The following is a 25,743-nucleotide window of genomic DNA, read 5'->3' on the forward strand; positions in this document are numbered from 1 at the left end:
TCTCTCTTAAAGCGTGTTAGTAAATTAATTTGTTCTGCATCTTCTATTCTATCCATATGAAAAATCTTTGGAAAGACCAGGCCAACATAACATGTGCCATACCAATGGTCAGGCAACCTGTAATAAGCCTTATTCCCACATATATAATACACTCCCGGGAAAACTGGATCTTCTCCTCCCTTGAATCCCCATCCTGTTGCAATAAAGTATGTATCATGACACTCACTAGTCCCAACAAAATAACTATCATATTGGGATTTCCTTCTAGTAATGCATAGTTTACCCTTCTGTGGTGCATCTAAAGCCAAAGTTGGACTGGCCCCATTCTTCAACTCCTTTCCCATCTCAATGTCCCACATTGTCTCACTCATTTTATATTCTCCTGCCTTTTCATGCATACTCACTCTCCTTTTTTCTACCATGTTTAGGAAAGCTTTTTCTTCTTCTTTCAAGCTACAAGTTAAATTGTTTCTAAAAATGTAATCTAATGTTAATTCTTCTGTTTCAATAAAAATCTCACCAAAAATGTTAGCTTCTTTAGCAGGATTCAGCTTTTCATTCATAGGCAATTGCCCAAAAATATTATCTTTATTAGACATCTCATAATCTATTTTCCCTAATAGATAAAAAATACTACTTAACACACTACATGAAATCCCATACGTAGCTGGAAGATGATGATAAGTAACTCCCTCTGAAACGGATGCAGGCAATTGCATACAGACGTAGCAATCCCTTACTTCCATTGTCTTTACGTATTCATACAACAATTTTGAAAAAACATTACTAGAAAAATCATTAATTGACCTATCCTTATGTATGTATATGTTACTAATTCTAGTTGGCACTACTTTCTGTGAACCCTTCTCTGTGTTAGTCATATTCTCAGTCTGTATTCCAAAAGTGTCTATTGTAACTCTAAAAGTAACTAACAAAGCAAGTACACTCCATAGTAGCATTAATAATCCTGTACAGCAGCAGCACATTCTGCACCATCTTTTCAGAAAGGTACATCTATTTTGATTAATTTCTGTGTTAGCCATTTTACTACTTTGGCTGTGTCTTTTGACTTAGCCTCTACCACTCCACTACTGAATCTCTAGAACATTAGATTATTTCAATCCGTTAATTTTTAGATTTCTTCTTCTTCACTCTTCTCCAAGTGACCCCTTCAGTTCACTCAGTTCGGATTTTCATCACTTTTCACTTCTTCTTCAGCAACATCAAATTGTATCAGATCTTCAATATCCTGAGCATCTGACTCTTCTCCAATGTCAGTCAAGATAACTTTCAGGATTCCAACAGTTTTCTCCTCCTCAACCACTTTCCGTAAGGTCCCCTCTGGATTTCCTTGACTTTCTGCCTCTTCTTCTCCTTCAGACAGTGCCACATACGTCCATTCCGGTGACCTATACTTCTGGTTGGGCTTTCTGATTCTCTTGATCTCCTCTGGTTCTTTTGATTTCTTTTGTTCTTCCTCTTTTGCTTGATTTTGACTTGACACCTCGTTCACCTGTTCGGCTTTCGATGAATTCCCTCGTGTCAGTCGATACCTCAGCCTCTTTATCTTGTTAGGCCAAAGATCTCCCTTTACACTCCTTTTCTGTTTCACTTCTCTATTGTTTCTTTCTCCAATCCAAGTTCTCTTTCTCAGAACTCGACCCTCTGGTTTCTCATTCTCACTCTCATCCGATTCTGTCTCATTTGCCTCTGGTTCATCAATGATTTTCTCTTTTCCTACAGTCTTCTTCTCCACCGATTGAGATTTCCCTACTACTGTCCCTCCTCGGGTCTCCGACACGCAATCTTCTTGCTGTCTACTTGTCCCTTCACCTAGCTTATCAAGAATGTTCCCTACACCTCCTCGGGGGTCTTCCGCAATCTGTCCCTCTCTATCTTCTTCTGGCCCTACTTCTTCAGGAGTAATCTCAGGTGGATCCTCAATCTCTTCATCTGACTCAGGTGTAGTCTCTGCGGAATTGCTCTTTTCTCTTCTTTCTTTCTCTTTTCCTTTTTCACTGCTCGTTGAAACTTCAGGCACCTTCCCAGAATCTGAACTCTCCTCTGAGGTTCTCAAAGTTCCTCTTGAAGCCTCTCTTAGTAAGAAAAAAGAATCACCTGACTCTCTTTCTGACTCTCTTTCCCCCCTTTCAGGATTCTTTTTTCTTCTCACTGTTTCAGTGTCTGCATCATCACTGGAATCTGACTCTTCAAAGTACTCTTTCCCAGTCCCATCCTTTTGATTTGGAACTCTCAGGGTATGACTTGCATGAACCCAGTTCTTTACTCCAGCACACTTCACAGCAGTCGTTGTAGTCAGAATGACTTGTCTTGGCCTTCCCCACCTTGGAACCAAGCAATTTTTATTCTCACCCAATCCCCTGGGCTCAGATCATGGGCTTGCTTCTTTTCAAGTGTAGTGGCGTCTTCTCCAACCTGGTGAAACACAGAATGAACTGCGTCAGCCAGGCCTTTACAGTAATCCAAAATCATGTCATCAGTTATTGTCATCAACTTGTTGACAGGCACAAATGCATGTCTCATTGCACGTCCCATCAATATTTCATGCGGACTCAACCCTGTAGTTCTGTCTGGAGTAGATCTAATAGTCATTAGCACTAGAGGCAAAACATCAGGCCATTTCATTCCAGTGGCTAAGCACATCTTACCAATTCTGTTTTTGATTGTGCCATTCATCTGTTCAACAATGCCAGAAGCCTCTGGCCTGTATGCACAATGTAGCTTCTGCTGTATGCTCAATGCTTCACAAATTAAACCCATGAGCTCATTGTAGAAGTGTCCCCCTCTGTCTGACTCAATTGTCACTGGGAACCCGTACCTAGGAATCAATTCTCTTAACAGCAACTTGGCCACTGTTATTCCATCATTTCTCCTGGTTGGATAGGCTTCCACCCACCTTGAGAACAAACAGACTACCACTAGAACATACCTCAATCTATTGACCTGTGGCATTTCAATGAAATCTATTTGCATTCTGGTAAAAGGACCTCCTTCTCTGCCTATTGTTCCTAGGCTCACCACTGTTTTCTTTCCAGTATTGAATTGCTGACAAATCAAACATCTTTGACAGATGCTCTCTGCAATCAGCCTGAACTTTGCATTGTACCACGTTTGTTTGAAGGACCTAATCATAGCATCCCTCCCCAGATGTCCCTGGCCATGATACATTCTCGCCATTGTTGACAACATGGAATTTGGCATGACTGGTCTTCCATCCCTATAGATCCAAACATGATCTTTTTCTCTTGGAGCACAACCTGCTTTGATCCAATCTCTCATTTCTCATCTCCTGCTTCATCCTACAACTGTTTCACCTCATCCCAAGTTTCCAGGACATTAGTAAACATCACAGAACAAAAAGACATTTCCTTCTCTCTTCCCTTGTTAATTGAATGATTATTCTTTACACAATACTGTGCTATGTCATTTGCGAACCGATTACCAAGAGTAACAAAATCATCTCCCTGTCCATGAGCAGCACATTTTACAACTGCTAGTTCTTTAGGCAGCTGTATCGCCTCAAGCAATTTCCCAATCACTTCAGCATTCTTTATAGGAGTTCCACTTGAAGTCAAGAAACCTCTCTGTAGCCAAAGCTGGCCAAAGTCATGAACCACTCCAAATCCGTAATGACTATCAGTCATTACAGTCACTCTCACATTCTTCCCAATCTTACAAGCTTTTGTCAATGCCACCAATTCAGCCACTTGAGCAGATTTAACTCCTTTCAAAGATGAAGCTTCCATAACTTCCGAGACTTTACACACCGCATATGCTGCACTCAGCACACCTTCTTCTGTTCTCAAACATGATCCATCCACAAACAACACATGATCACTCTCAGGCAGTGGCAGATCTCTTATATCTGGTCTCGGTTTTGTGCAGTAATCAAGCACATCCAAGCAATCATGATCAACATCATCTCTCACACTCACATTTTCAGCATCTGGCAAGAGTGTTGCTGGATTCACATCCACACATCTCTCAAGAGTCACATTTGATGCTCCCAGAATGATTTTCTCATATTTAGTCAGCCGACTATGTGACATATATTGAGTTCTGCTTCTTGTCAAAAGAATTGCCACATCATGAGGTACGAACACCCTTACAGGATATCCCATTATTATACCCTCACTCTGTTCCAAGCTTCTGCATGTGGCAGCTACTGCTTTCAGGCAACCTGGTAAACCCACAGCTACTGGGTCAAGTGTTGATGAGAAGTACGCAATTGGCCTTCTCAGACGTCCATGTTTCTGGATTAACACTGAAAGTGCACATCCATTTCTCTCACTACAATACAGTTCAAACTCCTTCTCATAGTCTGGCATTCCCAGAGCAGGAGCTTCACATAATCTGCTCTTTAATTCCACAAATGCTGCCATTTGTTCTGCATTCAGTTCCAAGGGATCTTTCACCTCACTTTTGGTCAATTTAATCAGTGGCTTTGCTATCAGGGAAAAATTACTTATCCACTGACGACAATAACCCACCATTCCCAGAAACATTCTCACTTCTCTCTGGGTCATTGGGGCTCTCATTCCTCTGATAATTTTGATCCTGTCATTGGTCACTTTTCTCAGACCTTTCTCAATATTGTGTCCAAGATGATGTACTTCTTTCTTGCAAAATTGCAATTTGGCTGGAGATACCTTTAACCCTCCATCTGCCAGATGATTCAGTAAAGCTATGGTATCTACTTCACAAGCTTCACGTGTCTTTGATGCCACAAGTAGGTCATCAATTTACTGTACTAGTACTGAGCTTTCAGGCATGATCAGACTCTCCAAAGACTTTTTCAACAATTGATTGAAAATTGAAGGACTCTCTGTATACCCCTGTGGGATACGGCACCATGCCAAAATACGCTGTCCAAACCGAAATGCAAAAATCGACACTGTAATTCAAACAAAAGGTTATTTTATCTAAATTAGTTCAAATGAAAAGTCATTCAATAGCAAAATCATTATTCTCATAATTACCTATTCTAGCTAAATATCGTATTTAGGTCAGGACAGGTCTCTCAAAGTCTCCTGAGTCGCCGTCTTTTCGATCAGCATCGATCCTCTCGAGCATAAGTTCGGGAAGAAGTGGCCTTAGACCCTCTCTAGTCTAACAATATTTATACTAAAACTTACACATTAAAAGTTACAAACAAGCTCTAAACGTCCGTTGAGCAGAGCGAGCAGGAAAGGATGTTGGCTCGCAACATTTAGAAAAATCTCCACTCTCGTATATTTCAAAAATAAAAACACGGAAGAAGGAAGCACAAACTAAATCTGCAACATTCATGGATGCCCTTCTCCGGAATTATAGTGAAGCCACCGCAAGTTTATCAAAATGTTCATTGTGGCAATTGTTCTCTTCCAAGGATATCTGGCGATGAGCCCAGAGCTGCTGTCCTTTCGGAAACTTTTAGCTCAGACAGAGGCCGAGGTCATGTTCAACCATATTCAGCGAGGCCTCTCTTCGTATTTCATCTACTCAAATGCAGGCTGTAAATATCGGCCATTTTCCAATAGGCCAAAATGGACAATCTTAATTAAAAGAAACACAAAACAACGTTACTACATCGTAATGATTATACAGTGTTAATTCCCACTAATACCCTTATGTGTATGTAATTATCTAGCCATTTGCGACATAAAAAAGCATTAAAGCATATTATTTTAAAGCGCAAACACATAACAAATAGCACTTTAGCCACACATATTTAATTAATTTGCTCACCAATTTAGTTTACGTATTAATAAAGCCACACAATTGCATTCCCACGTGTAATTTTTTCATTAGTAAGGTTGATCAGTCAAAACACTCGACAAAATTAATATCTAATAGTTATTCGTTAGTAATTTTAATTATGACATATAGAAATATAAACTGAAGTTTGAGTTTAAATAGAAAACCCTGCTCCAGCACATACACACAGTATATGGTACTGGTAACTGGCCCAGGGCACGAGTGCCTTGCCTTTTATTAGCAGGGTAAACTCACCTGTGATGGGTTGGGTGTAACGTGGGGTTACAGCACAAGGCTGAACACAAGTACGTGTCTAGCAGGACACTGCAGGCTCAACATCCTGTGACCCTGGGCAAATCACTTACAGGCACATGCATCAAGCACAAAACCGGTCGCAAACGGGCAGATTCTCAGAATCTGCCCCTTTGCGACCGGTATTTTTGCATTTGGGATGCATCATCCCAAATGCAAAAATCGCTATTTAGGGAATCTCAAAATTGGGATTCCTTAAATAGCGATTGCATTTAAGGAATCCCTAATTGAGATTCCTTAAATGCAATGCATTACAGTTTAAAAAATAGCGATTTCTCTATTAGCGTGAGGAAATTACCATGAGGCTGGACCTCATGGTAATTTGCGACAACTTAGAAAAATGCAATTATTTGCATTTTTCTAAGTTTCATGTTGCCCACACACATGCCCTTAGAGCATGTGTGTATGGAACATTTGTGCAGAGTGAACATACATGGGTGGATTAGGGTGTCATTTTGACACCCTTGCACCATCGAAATTGCGGGAGCAATTTGCGAGTGCCTACTGGTACTCGCAAATTGCTCCCGCAATCTCTAATTCATTCCTATGGGCCTGGAGGCCCATAGGAATGAATGGGAAGACATTCCTTAATTGCGACTCGCAATTTGCTAGTCGCAATTAAGGAATTTGTGGGAATCGCTATTTCTTTAGCGATTCCTACATGCATAGGGTTTTGCTATTCCTTAATTGCGATTCCTTAATAATCGCTATTAAGGAATCGCAAAACCCTATGATGATGCATGTGCCTGTTAATCCCCCTGCGCCTATAAAAAAATATATATGAATGTTTCCCTTTGTATTGTAACTTGCTGGCGCTCATGTAAAGTAACCCACTAATTTCCGATCGAGTTCACGCTATATAAAAGTGCAAAATAAAAAAATCTCCGTATAACCGATTATGGCAAGACGAGAACAGAAAACATTTTACACGTCTGCAGGGCACAAGAAAGGCATAAAACGTAGAATGGTTTTGTTGACAACGGCAGAAAAAAAAGGGCCCGCCCCGAGACGTTGGACATAAAGGAAGGACTAACGTACAAACAGCTTTAGCGGGAGTAATATTTCGTCCTGGCACTTGAAGATTTAGCCATCGATCCCAATACCCCGAGTATCTACCAAGAAAAATCAATGCAAACATGTATATCTATATGTATATATATTACATATATTTATATATATATGTCAATAAAGCGAGAGATTTATAAAACTAGTTATAATATTGAGCTAGTACAGGGATCCGCGTATCTAACCAGTTTTTAAATATTTATCGTATGAAATTCTTCAGTACATGAGAGTAGCACGATTAAGTGATATCTATGTATTGTATTCATGCTTTTTCAACTTGGAAACTAGTATAGAAAGGACTGTATAACACGCTTGTAAATACGGCTCCGTAAGCCAACAGTTGTAGAGCCTTTGTCCTTCTTTGGTTTTTATACATTTTGACCGAGATTAAGAATCCTTCCGCGGACAGCCGGTCCTTTTTTTTTTATCCCCGCCCCCTGGCAGTGCTTGCTCTGCGTCTTACCTTTTGCTAGCTTTATATTTTTATATAATTACCCCCTTTTATTTTTTTAATCCCCCAACCCACAGGGCCAGTGTCCACTGCCAGGATGCGCCCCCAGTCCAACAGCAAGATGCAGGAAGCAGCCTGAATATTTTTTCTTTGTATTAAGATATTTTACGTTATTTTTAATGGACCGGATGAGCTCCAAATGCAACTGTGAATTTTACAGGTTTGCAGGGGAGGTAAGAGGTTTAAGTGACACTTGGGAGTAGGGAAACGAAAGGGGGTGGGGATTGGGGGGGTCGGGCAGTCTTGACCCTTCCGATCTTTGGTGATAGTCTTACGCGGAATGCACCCATTTTCTAGTAGCAAATGCAACAATAATGCGTTACCTTAATTATATTAGAAAAGATCAGACGGGCTGGTACAGCAAATGGTATGACTAGCGTATTGCGGTTTCAAAATAAGATTCCCAGTTCCTGACTACAGTGTATTTTTTGTTGTTGCAGTAATTTTTTGTAGGTTTGTATTATGTGTCCCCGAAATTGATGTTGCTTTACCTTTGTGGCGTCACTTATAAGTTGACTTGATTAGAGTGACGTCACAGAGGGTTTCTGGCATCATTGAGGTATTCGGCAACCTGAATCTATATTGATGGATACCACATTTTTGTAGATGCCACGAGGAAGCGATACACAAGTGACATGTTTACAAATAATAAAGTTTAAACCTCATAACTTTAGCACCTCGCCAGGTGTTGTATGCAATATATACGTGCTAATTCAGTGTTGATAACTAGAATGAAACCGAATCAAACTGGAGTTTATGAAGGTCCATCTCATGCCTCTTTATTTATCTGTAGTGTCAGCGAGTACGATATGTCTGCATATTTATTGAGACTCTGTGCTGCACATTCGCTGTAGTATTTTCTAGATTAATTTCCTTGAGTGCTTTTTTATTAAATTTAAAGTGGCCCAGCATTCGCACAACGTTGTTTTCCTATTGTTGCCTGTCATTTAGGTTTTCTTTCACTCGAACAGCAAACATTACAGTTTGTGAGAATCCCCCACCGTTTGAACACAAAATCGCGTAGAAAGCTTAATCCTAGTTAGCATTAGTCTAAATGTGGATCTAATGTACCAAAGCACATCTCTGCTTTCTACTTTACTTTCTCAGGTAGTCGTATCCGGCCGGGAGGCAGGCGTATCCAAGGGGTACCATGAAGTTTTCAGGTCCCCTGGAGAGCCAGAGATTGTCATTTCTTTTAGAAGTGGCAATTTCTAAAGAAGCCCAGATGGGGAAGGTGTACGTGCCCAAAATTCTCAGTAATCAGGTAATGTTTTCCTTTTTTGTTGCAGATGTTGTGCCATGCCAATAATAATAACCACCTGTTTAAGGTCTTATCACCAGAAGTTACTTGTGGGTGTTACAGCTTACAGTTTTTGTGCTGATCAGCCCAAAGGGAAAAAAATATATCACACTGCCAGAGGCCTATAGCTGTCATTTGGGTGTATACATTGCTAACCTGGAGAATTCATATTCTTTCCGTTATCCTTAAGGACTGAAATACATTTTCCCAAATACTGCTTTCAGAAATGTTTTCTGTTTAACATTGTGATTACAAATCTGGCAAACATTGATAGCTCATAATGCTGGAACATTCTGGAAAATATATTTGAGACGTGTGCTGTTGGTTTATTTAGCATTGAAATCCACACAAGTGACTTGTGCGGTCATGAAGGCTAATGCAGTGTACCAATCCATAACCTTTTTCGAATCAATAAAAAGAACATGCATATAGAACACAGTGCTACTGAGTAAAACTCTGTTTATATTATCTTGCATATTCAGGTTATAGGGAGATTTCTCTACCGGGTCAGAATATCATACCAGAGGGATGTGGTCTAACCAGGTTTTCTAACTGACTTGGTAATTTATTGATTATTATCCCTACGTTTTAGAACATCTTGCCAGTATCCTCTTTAATGCAGGCGACCAACCAAGGGAAAAAAATGTATTCTCACCAAAATTTAGTTTTGGGAAGAGGGATATGTCCGATCTGCTGTTGGACCACGGAGGTCTCAGGGTTTTTATGAAGAGGTGTTTTATAACTCCCTTTTCATATGCCTTGTAGGAGGGTGGGTGTTCCAAAGTTTAGGATTTTTGCCTAATTACCAACAGGGTTGTTAAATTGAATAAAATATCTACTTGTACATGGTTGAAGATGATTTATAAATCTACTTGTCCTGTAACAAAATCCCCTTGTCCCTTTTGTGCCATGTAATGAGCTGACAAATTATGGCAGCAATCTCATTATATAAGAGCTCTGATATAGCCTCTCTGATTATGCCAGGAGTCATACCATGGTAGGGTTTGAATACTAGCAATTCCCTTATTTTACCATGTTTCCGGAGATCTACATACTAGGGCTGAAGGTAGTGGTAAGCAACTGTTCCAGGGTTGAAATGCACTTTTAGGTCTCTGCAAATCTACTAACTTACATGTTTTAGGGAATTTCACCAACTCTTTAATCTTTTCCCATACTGAAAAGTTGAAAATGTACTCCTGACAATGTCAGACATAAAACTTCTTCTAGAGCTGGGAAATAAGTGGTTGGAGGGAAAGTGAACTTCCAAACACTCAACAGTTTTTTGCATGAGCAAATCTACACACCTTTTTGCATTTTTTATGAACATTTTATTTCGAAAGCAAAGAATCATCAATCTTGCTTTCAAGCTTCTGCAAATATTTGCATCTAATCGGAGCATTCTGGGGGCATTATACAAAGCCTTATATTGTTATACATTTTAGAAAACATTTGTATGTATTTGTATACTGGAACCACTGTCAGTAATGCCGTCCGATCATTAATACTTGCACACAATTAACTGCAGACAATGCCCTTTCTCGATCCATAATGTGGTAATGGAAACTGGCAGCCAAAGGGTTTGTGCTGTAGGGGGTTGAACCTACGTGTCCCAAGGACAAAATACACATGAGAACTTGTTGCCATTGACCCCAAACAATATGTCCTGGGCATCGGGCTATAGTAATTACCATTCTTATTTTAGATTTGAAAAACTATGCTCAAACTTTAATTCAATAGTGAGAACATTTTTCCTGAAAAGTTTGTGAATCCTGAGTTAAGGTGGTCACCGATGCCTTTCTTAATTTTTTTTTTGTTTTTTTGTTGTAGTTATCTTTTTTGGCTTAGTTTGTGTGAATTTCCTTTGAGGAAGAATTACCTTAGAATGCTTTTTGACATCGAAACCTTTCTGCACGCGTATATTGGTTGACCATAAACCGTGGCATAAATTAATTAAAATAGACTTGTGCAAAATCCCGGGGTGATATGCTCTCACTTTTTTTAAATTGAGAAATCAAAACACAAGCATGCATGCCAGTATCCGAAAAGATGCCATAGTTGGGATTCCACAGCTACTTCTTTTAAGCCCCTATTTATGGAATTCTCTACCCATTCAGTTTGTGGACCTGCTAAAATCGACTTGCAGCTGAAAATGCAATGTCCTACATCAAGGTTTCTCCCTGTCAGAATGATACTAAACTTATGACTTGAGTGAGTTCTGGCTGCTGGAGCATAACTGTATCAAAGTTGTGAGATCATTTCTTTTTAATCCTTCTCTATATTTTTTGGTGGCAGTGAAGAGAAGTTTTAAACTAAATGTCAATATTTAATGGAAAACCGCTCCAAGTACTTATACGCTTCTTATGAAAAAGTTGTGTGGGAGAATAATAGTTTTATCAGACCAATTCCTGGAAATTCAATAAATGTTTAGTGGAGGTCAGCAACGTGTTCTCACACAGTGATTAATCACTGTAAAAAGTTCCAATTCTCCTTTTGTGAAGCTTTTTAAAGAAGCAGTTGGGCATAAATCAGTATATATTTTGAGTTTGTCTACATTTACTTTTTTCACCATTCATGGGCACCGTGCCGTTCAATTTTGTGTGGCGCACCTGTTATTTAATTACATTTTATGCTTTGTTTGATAAAAAGCCCCTTTCAACTTATAAAAATGTGTGCATTTTTTCAGTGATTGATCACTTCGTGAGGTCACGTTACCGGCCTCCACTAAATATTTATTGAATTTGCAAGAATTGGTCCAACAGAACCATTGTACGCTCAAGCACTTCTGAAACCCAGTTTCTGAGGACTACAGGGTCGCCACTTAATACATGTACCTTGTGGAAAAGTTAGCACAGGTTTGGATTAACTTTGGATTTCAAAATGGACAAGTCCAAAGCTACAGCCAGCCCAGAGCTGGTAATGTTTGAATATCCAAGATGTCAAGCAGGCTGGTAACTATATCAACAATGAAAAGTGTTTATACTAACACCACTTCTTCCACAATGTCCTTTTTTGCTTTAAGGTCATCAGTGTATTTTGTACTCTGCTCAGTTATGGGTGCTTGATGGCACTCGAGATTAAAAATATTAGAGTATATGTCATTGTATGTAATAAAAATTGTCTGGGCCCAGACGGTAGTTTGCATCTTGTGAGAAAGATGTGTAAATAGGTGTTTTTTTTTTTTCTTTTGTTGGTACGCACCAGAGATGTTCTTTGGGCTGAATCAACTATCATTGGTTGTCTCTGCCACAGTTGACAATGTTTTGTGGATCAGTCATGCTTCCACTTCAAGAATGGTGACTCATTTGCACCATCTTAAGTGGCCACAGGTTTTTTTTGTTTGAATCAAAACATGAGCGCAAGAGTATAGTGGAGGTCTTTCTGACCCACATACTAACAACGCTGTTGGGCACTATTATGGTCATATTGAATCTACTGGTACCCACCTGGCCATAGAAAGAAAAGGAAACAAATCAATTTTGTTGGCAATACTTTCATGCCTCCTTGTCATCCCTATAAGCCCCCAGGATGGTGTGCCTTATTTTCCTTGTCCTGATGACGACCTAGTTATGGAATTTAATACATTCGGGCAAAACATCTACACAGATATGATTTAATACACGTTCTGTGTACTGCTGTTTAAGCAAACATAAATTAATGTTTGATTTTTGGAGTGTATAACTGTTCAAATAGGTCTATTGTCTCCATGTTCCTTTTTTGCCTTGATAGTTTTCACCCTTACGAGGCCCTCACAACAGAATTGCGGCTCTTGCGGCGAGTCAATAGTAAAGGACACTCGCTCCTCCGCAGTGTGGGACATTTCTCTATTGATGGCCTCTTTCTTACCCTGAGGACTACACCTTTCAAAGAGCAAAAGACTCGCAACTGCTGCAGGGGGCGCTACTTAAGGATAATCGCTCTCACGCAGCGCAGGACTTTTCTCTGGTGGTGGCTGCTTTCTTGCCCCGAGGACTACACAGACCAAGGTGCAACAGACTCACAGCTGCTGCAGGGAGGCACTACTTAAGGACACACTTCCCCCACAGTGCTGAGTGCGCCCGGGCAGAGACCGGACCAATACAGGCCCAGCTGAGCCTGAATGATGCTGGGCTGGGCCACCCCCTTAAAATATACTCCTCCAAATTGGGAGTATAACATCTGGCTAATTCTTATTAATCTTTCTACCTAAGGTTTGCCCAGCTCATTACCTCCTTATCTTGGCACCGATATCAGGCATTGATGGGGAAGCACTGGTAAAGAAAATGTTGCCTCCAAGTCTAATTCTATTATAAATAATCTCTCGGGCCCACTGATCTGATAAATGAAGTGATTGAGTTTGTGGAGGAAAGACTCAAAGCAACACAACGCACAGTCACTTAGGTCCTGACCACTAAGGGTCGGGCAAGGGGGATTCAATCAAGTCTGTTCCCTCACAGAAACTTCCAGTTTACTACATAAAGATAATCTATGCATTTCAAATTCTCCTTTGTCTCCTATTACAAATTCTTCTCCACTTATAGCACAACCTCCTCCTGCCAAAATAAAGAGGGCGCAAGTAAAACCCACATCCCAAATATTGGAAACAAAAACAGTCATTTTATATTGAATCCCACACAAAGTTTAGGCTCACAAATGACTGCTTTGGAAAGTTATGTGGAATAGACCCTGTGCGGGGTAAATAGCAAGTTACGTCTTCTTGGAATAGCTGTAGCAAATGTGTTGGAGCATTTCTAGAAACCAGTACTATAAGTTCTTGGAAAACCGAGTAAATATTGATAATGGAAGGGTAAACAACAAGGCTTCCAGAAACCTACCTAATGATACATCAAAGGGACCAGAGAAGGGTTGTGGCCAGTCTAAGAATTTGACCCTGCAACGTTACACTATAGGAGTAGCACACCAGAGTGAAGGGCAGATACAAGCTTGAAAGTGTCGAATGTCGCAGGGAGGTAAATTAAGGGGAAGGGTTGGTAGCATACCGCACAGCTAATCTGGGGACTCCGTCCATCTACCTTGTGACCTCTTCCACCAGAAGCTATGCCTTGCGTCTTGATATTGATGGGAGTCCCAACTTTGACCGCGACCTGGTGGAAGCTAAAACAAGCATTGGCATAGCCAATAGGTCTCGCCTTTGGGACCTTATAAGTGTTAAGCCATGCAACAACAGTTGATGTTGTTGTACCAATGATATTGTGCTGCATAACTAAATACTTATAAGGTCCCAAAGGCGAGACCTATTGGCTATGCCAATGCTTGTCTTCTCTTTGTGTCTCACGGGAATGTGTTTGACTGCAAGTGTTTGGGGTTGGACGGCTCAGAGCCTTGGGAAGAGTGGCACACAGTAGCCATTATTCAGACCAGTTGCTGTCTGCTTGCCTTGTGTTTAGGAAGGAGAAGGAGGGTGGGATTAAGGCTTGGGGGTGAGAGGTGGATTCATCCAGATAGAGGTTTCTGTGTTCTTAGGGTGGGTGAGGCACAAAAACATTTTAAAGCATCTCTTGAGTTACACCTTTATTGTCAGATAGCTGAGATAACCTGGTCTATAGATAATCATGCTTTGCAGAAGTTACTGGATGATGCAAGTTGTTCATATGCCTAGCATGACAAAGATACACATTGCCTCTGTTAACATTTGTGGGCTGAACAATAATGCTAAACGGCGCAAAGCAGAAGATCACAAAGTTGTTAAAGCAGAACTTTTGTGTCTAAAAGAGACATACCGAAGGTTCAAGAAGAAAGCTCCTTGAAACCCTAGGATATGTGTTAGGTGTAAGCACTATGCAAGGCACAAACACTCGTGGAGTGGCTGTTCTATTATTTCACAATAGTTGCAAGAACAAGTGGACACGCTGCGGTGGCGCAGAGTGATGCCGTGGTGGCGCAGAGTGATGCCGTGGTGGCGCAGAGTGATGCCGTGGTGGCGCAGAGTGATGCCGTGGTGGCGCAGAGTGATGCCGTGGTGGCGCAGAGTGATGCCGTGGTGGCGCAGAGTGATGCTGTGGTGGCGCAGAGTGATGCTGCTGTGACCAAGTGTGTTTGCTAGTTACAGTGGTAGAGGGGTAGAAGAGGGTTAGAGGGGTAGTAGAGAAGTAGTAGGGTAGTTGAGGGGTGTAGTGGTAGTAGAGGGGTGTATTAGCGGGTTAGAAGAGGTGGAGAAGAGGGTTTGGGGTGGTAGTAGGGTATAAGGGTAGTAGAGGTGTAGATGTGGGTTAGAAGAGGGGTTGAGGTGTAGTAGAGGGGTAGTAGAGGACTAGTACAGGTGTATTATAGTGGTATTAGAGGTGTAGTACATGGATAGTAGACGGATAGTAGAGGGGTAGTATTTGGTTGTTAGAGGTATAGTGGGGGTAGAAAAGGGGTAGAGGAGTAGAAGAGGTATTAAGGTTTAGAAGAGGGGTTGAGGTGTTGAAGAGGGGTAGAGATGTTTAAGATGGGTAGTAGAGGCGTAGTAGTGTTTGCACAGTAGTAGAGGGGTTGAGGGGTATTTGAGGGGTAGAGTGTTAGAAGAGGGGTAGTGGTGTAGAAGTGGGGTAGAATATGTGTAGAGTGGTAGAAGAGGAGGAGTAGAGAAGGGGTAGTGGGGTAGAAGAGGGTTAGATGGGTAATAGAGGTGTAGAGGGGTTGTAGAGGTGTTGATGGGTAGTAGGTGTTGATGGGTAGTAGGTGTTGATGGGTAGTAGAGGTATTGAGGGGTAGTACAGGGGTAGAAGAGTGTTAAGAGGGTAAGAAGAGGGGTTGATGTGTCGAAGAGGGCTTGAGGTGTCGAAGAGGGGTAGTAGAGGGGTAGAGGTTTAGAATAAGGGTTTTTGGTGTTGAAGAGTGCTTGAGGTGTTGAAGAGGGGTAGAGGGGTAGTAGAGGGGTCTGAGCGTTAGAAGGCTAGAGGGGTAGTAGATTGTTAGTGTAGTGGTAGTAGAGGGGTTGGGGTAGTAGAGGGTTTGACGGGTACTAGAGGGGTAGAAGATGGGTAGAGTGGTAGAAGAGGGGGGGGTAGAGGAGTAGAAGAGGTGATGTTGTGGTGGTGCTTAGTGATGCTCTGGTGGTGCTGAGTGCTGCTGTGGTGGTGCTGAGTGCTGCTGTGGTGGTGCTGAGTGCTGCTGTGGTGGTGCTGAGTGCTGCTGTGGTGGTGCTGAGTGCTGCTGTGGTGTTGTGGTGGTGCGGAGTTATTTTGTGGTGGTGATGAGTGATGCTGTTGTGGTTTTGAGTGATGCTGCAGTGGTTCTAAGGTGGTGCTGAGTGGTGGTGCTGTGGTGGTGCTGCTTAGTGATGTCCTAACATTAGTATAAATACTGAAGTGTCTACACACGGATAAAGCTGTCCCTATATACATACAAGAAGGCTAACATGTGTTATGACTCTTAAACATTAAGATGCAAAACAGTACATGTGTAACTAAGGTGGAAAAGCTTACAGGAATATCTGTTAAAGTGCTTCATTCATGCTAAACGTTTCATGGACAAGCGTCATTTATTTAAAAAAAATTACGATTGAAGTCTGTAAATAAAAGAAAAATAGTAACTAAATAAATGTACTATGGTACCATGTAAAGTGATTGAACAGCGCTTTTTGCTTGCTTGCGTGAGGAAGGGAAGTAAGAGGGGAACTTAGCATCTCACGAAACTCTTCCTAGCAGTAAGGGAGGGGGAGTAGCGGGTGAGAGAGGGGGAGGAAAGCCGGCCATGCGAGGAAAGGAATGCTAGAAACCAGGATAGCAGCTGTGCGCGTGCACGACATCGCGAACGCAAGCTGGAGGCCTGAAAAAAGCCACTAGGTTAGCACTTCCAAAACCCGCTTACTAACACTCTCACCAGAGCAGCGCTGTAAGCGCTGGCTCAGGCGAGACCTAAAAATGAAGCAGTTTATTGACCATCAAAAAAAGACTAATGTGGATCTGTTGTATAATGAAATGTTGATGGTGAGAAGGGTCAAATGGATGGGTAATACCAGAAAATCTAATGAGGGGGGCCGTGTTGTATTAAATTTCCGGCAGCTGCTAACGATTAAATTATCTATTTAACTATATTAAATTATCTATTTAACTATATTAAATTTGCACTCGCCTGGATGGAGCTGTTTGGATCCTTTTATAAACCTGAACACGTTGCCTTTCCTTGTACTAACTTTAAGGCTAGGACCACTTGTTTTTCTCAAGAACAAGGATATAGTGTGACTCCTAATAACAGGTTTGTGCCTCTTGAGGCCCTTGAAGGAATAGATTGCCTTTGGCCCACAGATAAGGGAATGCCTAACCTGCAAGAGAATAGTAAATTATTCACCAGTCTTTTGGTGGCTAAAACTATTTAACAGTGCCAGTATAATGACGTGTCGTTCCACCTATTCTTGGGGATTCTCAGAAGTTCATATAATACCATGGAACATTACAGGCCTGGCAAATAAGCGTTTAACTGGGGACTGGTGGTGTTGTACAAAAAAAACACAGGTTTTGTGCCTCTAGGATCCATGAATGGTTGATATGATTGATATAGATGGCGTTACTACTTTTTGTATAGCTGCACCTCCATCTAGTGTGGGAAGGGCAAAAGAGGCCTCATCATTTTTGTGTCAACTGTATTACCATTGAAAGTCCATAAATCCTTTTTAGCCTCACCATATTATCAATGTGTTTTATTAAGTGCAGATGAGAATCCAGATATGTTGATGATTAATTTTTATAACTGCAAATTTGATGCTTCACATGTCATTGTGGTTGACGCACTGGAGGAATAATTGGACTCCTTTTTTCAGCGAAGCCCAATTGACTTCTTTGTAGTATGGACTGGGGATTTTAATGCTACTAAATGACCCCTCTTTTTAGGTGGAGCCCTAGCGGCAGCGCCCATGCGCTGCTCACTCTGCGAGACTGCTGTAGTAGAGTATGGGTGAGAAGCCGTGCCCACTCTCCTCCCATATTTTTCATTGGCATCTGTCATTGTCTTTCGTAAATGCTGCCTTCTGATTCGTTAATAGGCTTGTTAGTTCCTCCCTAGTATGGACTTGTCTTCATTTGTAACCTCCCATGGTTACTGGCCCCTTTACTTCGGTTGTTACATGGGACCTGTTATTTAGGCTGTAAGCACTATTTACTTTGAGTTTCTGTTACTGCAGGCCCCCCCACCCCAGTAAAATGGATTAAGAAATGATTAGCAAATTAAGCCATGTGAATTCCAGGTAGCATATAATCGCGTGCTAATGGGCTGAAGCTGATAACAGCACATCTGTGTTAAATGGCATCTGCACTAAGTCACCTGACTGGTTGTTTTCAAAAACCTGTTTTATTACCACCACCACCACCACCAATGCCACCACCTCCGCCACCAGTACCACCTCCGCCACCAGTACCACCACCGCCACCAGTACCACCACCGCCACCAGTACCACCACCAGTACCATCACCAATACCACCACCAATACTACCACCACAATACCACCACCTCCGCGCATTTCGCTCACTAGTAATAGCAGGGGCACTGTATGAGGCCAGAGTGGTAGCAGAGACCATTCCTTCTTCCCTCAGTGCCTGCCATAAAGCACAGCCCGCCCTGCATCAGGAGGTGGAGCCAGGGCCCTACTACAGTTGGTGGAGTGTTATTTTATTAGGTCAAAGATAGCAATGACATTACGCAATGCCGCACTGCACACCCAAATCACGGAGAGGGCAGGAAATGGGGCCCCTCCTCCGGCTCTTTCTGCTGAGTCGTCACAGAGTGAAAGGTGTTGGAGCGCTTTGTTAGTGTTTATAGCTCAGATCATAAGTAACTCTCACTTCACTCTTTGTGTCTGTAATTTACAATACGTGCACATCTTCTTCACTGCACTATTAATCACTACTTTGAAGATGTCGCATGCCGGTCTCTTCCTCTGATATCTGATGTAATTAGTTGTGGGAAGGGATGGATAAATACTTGTTCCTTTCATAAATTGGGGTGCATCACAAAATCACTCAAGTTCAACATTTCTGTTTGGGTTTACAATTCTCTACACATGACAACTGGAATATTCAAAAGAGAGCTAGCTATATTAATCTAAGAAGCACCAAAGGTGTATTTAGATTTGCCACCAAATTAGGCACTAAGCATATTAAAGAAATGTTGACTCTACTGTAGCAAATACTTTTATGGAGCATAAGTCTGGGGTTTTAGAAGTAATGCCATGTTGTAAAGATAAGGGAACACATTTCTGAGAAGACTTCTAGCTGCTCCTAAAATCGACCTCTGAGCCCTTTGTTGCTATGACACTGAATCTGGATAAAAACTGAGACACTGTTCACTGAAACTATCCTCAAAGATTGCTTAGTCCTGGATCATGCTTTTAAAATACCATTGCTCACGCATATTAGAGACCCCTTGCGGGAATAAACCAACCAACAGCGGCAATCCAATAAGTAGAACCGGAAAAATGTAATTTAAAGGTTTAGATAAAAATAGTGGTTAAAAGCACAAAGCTCCAACAGTGGTTCTCTGGACGCACCGGACCGGAACAAGTCACAAGGTCAGGCCTACTGAGATAGAGCCTAGGCCAGATACAGGGACTAGGTTAGGCCCACTTAGAATTGTAAGTCATGTCCATGATGCCGGTGCTACGCAGCGTTAGTTCCCAGGTATGATGCGAGGTCCTGCGTCTAGATCCGTCATGCTGCACCGATTCTGATGAGCTGCGTTGTGAGGTCCTGAGTTGTTACGTTGCGCTGCGTCAGTTCTGGCGGGGACCAAAGCTGGACTGGCAGAACACCTTTAATCCCACTTCCAACGGTCTAGAACTGGGAACGTACCACTCGGGGCATCAGGACTCACAGCAGGCATAGTCTAGGTGCAGGTTTTAGGTTTGAAGATGGTTGTAGCTTTTTCTATCTCTGAGACTCTGATCAGGAGGCCAGCCAACTAGTCCTTGGAGTCACTCTGGTGATCCTGGGTTCAAGGTTCAGGTCTATTACTTCTTACTCAGGCAGGAGGGCAGCAGAGCAGTCCTTGTAGCAGAGCATCTGGCCAGGTCTTCTTGCAGTAGGGCATCAGCAGTCCTTCTGAGTCTTCCACAGGTGCAGAAGTGATCTGACGATTTTGGTCTGAATGTCCAAATGTTATACTTGGGGCCCTCTTTGAAGAGTAAGAAGCTTCTGGAGTTTTCCCCCTACAGAGGTGTCTGGAATTGCCTGCCTTCCTGCCCTGGTCTCAGTCCGTCTTGGGCCAAACTAGGCTACTGTGAAGTTTTTTGTGAGTATTCTCGGCTAGTGCCTTTGGAGTGCAGGTGTGAAAGGTGGCCGCTCTGCCCCCTCAAAGCCAGGATGGCTTAGCCTGCCAATTCCCAGACCCTCTATAGTGATAGTGTTTTGGGCATGAGAAAGGTTCGTGCCTGATATATACATATAGGAGTAACTGGGGTAAGAAATCCCAAAGTCGGATGCACTTTTTAGGTCTCGGCTGCGAAAGGCTGCGCTTGCGCAGTCTCGCTCCGAGATTTAATGAGTTGGAGTGACTTTGAGAAGAGGGGCTTGCACCCGCCCCTCTTCTATCCTGTTCTCCATTGGCTGGCCTCTTAAATGCTGGCCAGCCACTGGAGAAGAGGTCCAGTCACTCCGTTGAAGCCCCGTCTTTTTCGGATCGGGGGGCGTGTTTTTTCGTTGCTTTTCGCAGGGCGTGTTTTTCTCTCCTCCAGCCAATGGCAAGAGGAGAGAAAAAGAAACACGCCCCCGAATCCGAAACCGAGGCTGCGTTTCTCCGAGGCATTTCTGCTTGGCCTCGGAGAAAGGCGGTGGTGTCCCGGCGTCCGTCTAGAACCCTCCCTCGGCCCCCACCTTCCGTCTTTCTCGCCTTGCCTTCCATGTCTGCATCTTCTCACCCTCCCACCACCTCCGGGTGCCTCTCCACTCGGGTTCACTCTGCAGCCTCTCTCCCGGAAGAGCCCTTCCTTTCCTTCAGCGGCGCTGTGCAAGATGGCGGTCCAAATTTCCAAGAAGAGGAAGGTGAGCCGTGTTTAATGTTGAAACGGTAACTTCTGGTTGAAGAATGCCCTCTAATAACACTGGGACAGTGTTCCCCTGATTTGGCAGATCGCTGTGGCCCTGCAGTTGTTCTTTTATCATGTTTTGATAGCTAAGGATGGCGTCGGATTGCGGCTGGTGGCGGTGTTTTGCTCCCCGCCTTAGACATCGCCTGTGTCAGTACAACCTGCTGAGCGTGGTTTGCATGACTGTCTGCGGGAGGGTGTGGATGCCTCGCTACTATAATTCACGGTAACCACATGGCGTTGACTAGACGCTGCCCTACAACGTATTCCTTTTTTCGTGGAAAGTGCAATGGTGTCTTAAGTTGGAAAGTTTGTACTAATAGCGTATTAGACCGTCATTTTATGTTTTTTCTGATTACCGTTTTCACTATAAACTACACCCTTTCAGAGTTGGTTGCCTGTTATTACTATATTCAGGTAAAGTTGCCGTATTAAGCGCGGTTTCGTAAAATAACTTTGTTCTCGCAAAGCAGCCTTATTGTATAGTACAATCATAACTACCCCCAACTCACTTGCTATTACGTGCAAGAACAGGAGATCAAAAATGCTGTGCTAATTTTGAAATAGCAAACTCCCCGATTTCCTTTCAGCTACAGATTTCGGGCAGTTGCACAGGTATGAGTTGCCATATGTAGTAACTGTTCCTTAACCACAAGCAACATCTTTTCAGTAGGCCAATATGTTCACTGTTATGCTGTAGGTGTATGAATCTTGTGATGAGCTCACTCCACTGCAAAGTAACTTGCCTGGAGCCTAAAGTAGCTGAGAAGAAACGCATTTATAGGGGCCTCCAAAGAGTCCGTCTGAAGGCCATTGTAAGTTACCTATGCACGTTTTAAACGCTTCCTGTCTTCTACCGGTTCTTTCCGAACGTTAAAAATGGAAAATCACTTCTATTCAGATAAGTGTAGTAGATGCTTGTTTGATGTCCCTTGATTGAGGCTCCCTGTGTAAAACACAATAGTGGGCACTTGTGTAAGTGCGGGTTTTTTTTTTCCACAGTACTTTCATGATCCCTGTATAGTTTGATCTGGTGCTTAGCCAACACAGAAATTGCAGTGGGGGGAAAAAAGGTTGTTGCGGGGAGATTAGTGATTTGCGTATGTTTAGTGCTACGGGTCTCAGTCTTTAACAGAAAGTACTGTGACTAAGGTATTTGAAACTTGCATTGCATACAGTATATTAGGCTGGTACAAAATGCGGAAAATTTTAGATAACACGTGCTTACAAAATGTAGATTTTAGTGATACTCATTCTGTAAGGAGTGCCATTATTTTTAAACAGATTAGGAAGCTTCAAGCGATTCCCTCAACTAATTCTAATACCTGCTTCCAAGCACCCTTTTCGAGATTGACCAGTTGCGCGCACTTTTGTTTTCTGAAGCATGTCGGCTCAATGGCATGAAGGCATGTTGTCACTTCAACTTCTGGTCCCTTGCAGCATGTTTGACTCGTCCCTGTAGTGGGGATTGCAGAGGTTTGGCTCCGTCAGTTATTTTTTTGCCATCAATGGGGCTATCCATAGTTGGTCCAATGTATCTAATTTTGTTGCAGAAAATCAGAAGTTTGAAGGATGTTTAGAGAAGCTATATTGTGGTGGATCCCTTTTATTCTATTTTGACTGGATTGTTTTGAAATCTGTGTGTAGGAAATGTTAGAATTGTGTGATTCAAGCTAGTGCAGAATGCAAACGGTCTCGGCATTGTTAAAGTTAGAGCTATTGGCATTGCTCATGACAATGCCGTTTCTTTAAATGTTTTAAAAACAAAAACATAAACAAAAATAATGTCATGAGCAATGCCAATAGCTCTAACTTTACCAATGCCGAGACCATTGCATTGTAAATGCTTGTTAAAGTATAATATGCTGTGTTTATTTCATGGCAGAAATACAGGTAACCAAGGAACAGCCCACATGTGCTTTGCCTGAGGGGCCGGCTGGCCAAGGACTTTCTCAAGGCAAAATGTTTTGTTAATGGACATGTAGTTGTCGTAGTGGACTCTGTCCAAGATACGGGAAAGGTCTCTGTGGTCGGGGAGAGGGGTGCCGACAAGTGTTGGCTGTTCCTTGGTTACCTGAATTCCTTGCATGAAATAAACACAGCATATTCTACTTTAAAAAGTACATCGGACTTTGGGATTTCTTACCCCAGTTACTTCTGTATGTATATGTCAGGCACAACCCTTTCTCACATGAACCCTGGCATCATCCATCCACCACCCCCTATTGTAATACTGCCTGGGAGGAATACACAAAGGCCAGCTGCAAACTTCACCTAGTCATGTAACCCAGGAACAGGCGGCAAGCACCAAATGGTTAGGACAAGAAAATGCCAACCTTCTAAAAGTACTTTGTAAAGGTAGGGAATGCACTCCTTTTTATAATGTTCAAAAATCCTGATGCATCCATATTTTTTTAGTATTGCGTGCTCCTTGGAAAAGTGCCTTGCCCAGGTGACACTAGAAATGGAATCCATTATATAGGGGCGACTTGTTTTCGCCCCATGCCAAAGGCACTGCTTATGTGAGAGCTTCTTTCCTTCTTATTTCAAATCTCATTTTTCTCATGTTTCTCTGCGTAAACTTCCACTTTCTAGATCTTTTCTTTTTAAATCACTTTATTCCACACGCTCAAAGTCATGCTATTTTTCTACAATTTCTCATGTTTTTGATGTGCCCATCCAGACCTCGCTTCAAAAACACGTACTGACGCATATATAGATTTATTAAAAACCCATTGCATTTCGGGCTACTGGGGCCCTTCAACAGGGGTCACTACAAATAAACAATGAAACATATATTTATAATTGCATTTCATCAATATGTAAATATCATCTGTTCAAACATTTAATTAACGGTATAACTCCTCTCCCTAGTACCAACTGTATTGCTCAGGAGTCAAATATTTTACTCATCGTGTAATTAATCTTTCCACGTGTGTTTGTGAGCAGGAAACCTCTTGAGATTATTATTTTAACCAGCTGCCCTCTCGTAGTAAGCACCCTTTACTATCGGCACATTTAACCATTCAATCCTTCACTCACTACCAAGATTTCTTCCACAGCCAACCCCTCTACTAATGAAACAGCCCTTCCCTTTACCCAACTTGTCAGCAAAACTCCTCACGTTCATCGTAAACTAAACCCGACCCGTCTCCTCCCCACTCTATTTTCCTAATGCAACTCAGTCCATACGCATTTATTTTATTCTGTACCAGTTGCAAACCCGTCTCCTTTAGTTTACCCCCTTTACCACGAATTTTGCTATCCTTCACATTTACTTCACATACCTGCTTTTAAAACTGTCCGCCCTCATCTTTCTGAAAAAAGGAAGTGTTTATAACCATTACCGCCCTCCAATTTAAACCCAACACTGATGCTATGAACCCCTCCCACTTAGCTATGATACCAATTGGCCACCCGGTTTCCTCACTTTACTTTTCGCGCTCTTCAATTAGTCACTGAGTACTACAAAACCCACAATGCAATGAATGCACTGAAAAAATCACCACTGTGCAAATGTAACAAAACTGTGTAAATCAGTGAATTATCCATATTAATCAAAATGTTGGCCTTATTAACCCAATACAGATGTCTCATATACCCTCCGATGACCTCGTACATATTCAGTGCCAATATTAAAAACATTGCTGTCCTGAACATGATGTTCCGTTGAGCAATTGCAATTAAATATTCAACAATATATTCATCTTTTAGCTGGTGCGGGTGCAGACCCAAGTTCTAAAAGTGGCATTTTGAGAATTATAAGTGACTTAAAATCTGACTTTAAATATTGCAATTCTTTAGAGACCAAATTCGACCTTCCAACCTACTCCTAATCAAAAGTTATCACTAAATATAACGAGGTAACCCAATGTTATCCTATGGGAGCCTTTCAGAAGTGAAATGCAAACGTAACAATTTTTCACTACCAGGACATGTAAAACTTAAACGTACATATCTTATCTTTTAAATACAATGCACCCTGCGCTAGGAGATGTTCAGAGCTTACCCTACGGGTCTCTTATATGTACTGGAAAGGAAGGTTTGTGCCTAGCAAAATATTTATTTTGCCTGGTCGAAAGGTCAATTTAAAACTGCACACACAGACTGCAATGGCAGGCCTGGGACGGGCTACTTAAGTGGGTGGCACAATAAGTGCTGCAGGCCCACCAGCAGCATTTAATCTACAGACCCTGGGTACCTGTAGTACCAAAGTAAATTAAAGGTGCCAATTGAGTGTATGCCAATTTGACTATGTTTAAAAGAGACCGCACAAACACTTTAGCGCTGGTTAGCCGTGGTAAAGTGTGCAGAACTCTAAGGCTGACAAAAACAAGCTCAGCAAAATTAGGAGGAGTGAAGGCAAAAAGTTTGGGGATGACCTTGCAGAGAGGGCCAAGTCCAACAGTCAGGCATGTAAAATCTTACTTGTGTGACAGCAAGCGGTTACCCTGCCTGCATACTTGCAACATTCTTTCCTGGGCTAGGCGCTGGAGTGGGATTTAGCCCCCCAGTGTACACAGAGGCCAGACGGGGCCTCAGGACAGTGTCTTGGGCTATAAAGTGCTCACAGCCTCCCTCAGCATGGGATCTCAGCAAGCGGTTTCCGTGCCCGCTTACAGGCAGCATTGTTTCCTGGGCTAGGTGCTGGGGTGGTACTTCATCCCCCAGTGTGTACCAAGGCCAGGTGGGGCCTCAGGACTGTGTCTCGTGCTTGAAGCATTCACAGCCTCCCACAGCGTGGGACGCGCCCTGGTGTTTGCCCAGGAGAAGACCGGGACAATGTGCGCATGCCAAGACTTG

At 42.4% G+C, this 25,743-nt stretch overlaps 1 protein-coding gene across 1 annotated transcript in view; it reads left to right on the forward strand.

The window, feature by feature from the left end:
- The first annotated feature begins 7,547 nt into the window (after window positions 1–7,547).
- The window catches only part of CCNI (cyclin I), a 359,299-nt gene continuing 341,103 nt past the window's right edge, over window positions 7,548–25,743 (forward strand). Inside the window, exons 1-2 of the mRNA XM_085640959.1 lie at window positions 7,548–7,818; window positions 8,753–8,909. Of these exons, the coding sequence (XP_085497085.1) occupies window positions 8,796–8,909 (114 nt within the window). The 5' untranslated portion in view covers window positions 7,548–7,818; window positions 8,753–8,795. The remainder of the gene's footprint in view (window positions 7,819–8,752; window positions 8,910–25,743) is intronic.

The sequence above is a fragment of the Triturus cristatus genome, chromosome 2_2, assembly GCF_964204655.1.
Source record: "Triturus cristatus chromosome 2_2, aTriCri1.1, whole genome shotgun sequence".
In the NCBI taxonomy this organism is placed as follows: domain Eukaryota; kingdom Metazoa; phylum Chordata; class Amphibia; order Caudata; family Salamandridae; genus Triturus; species Triturus cristatus.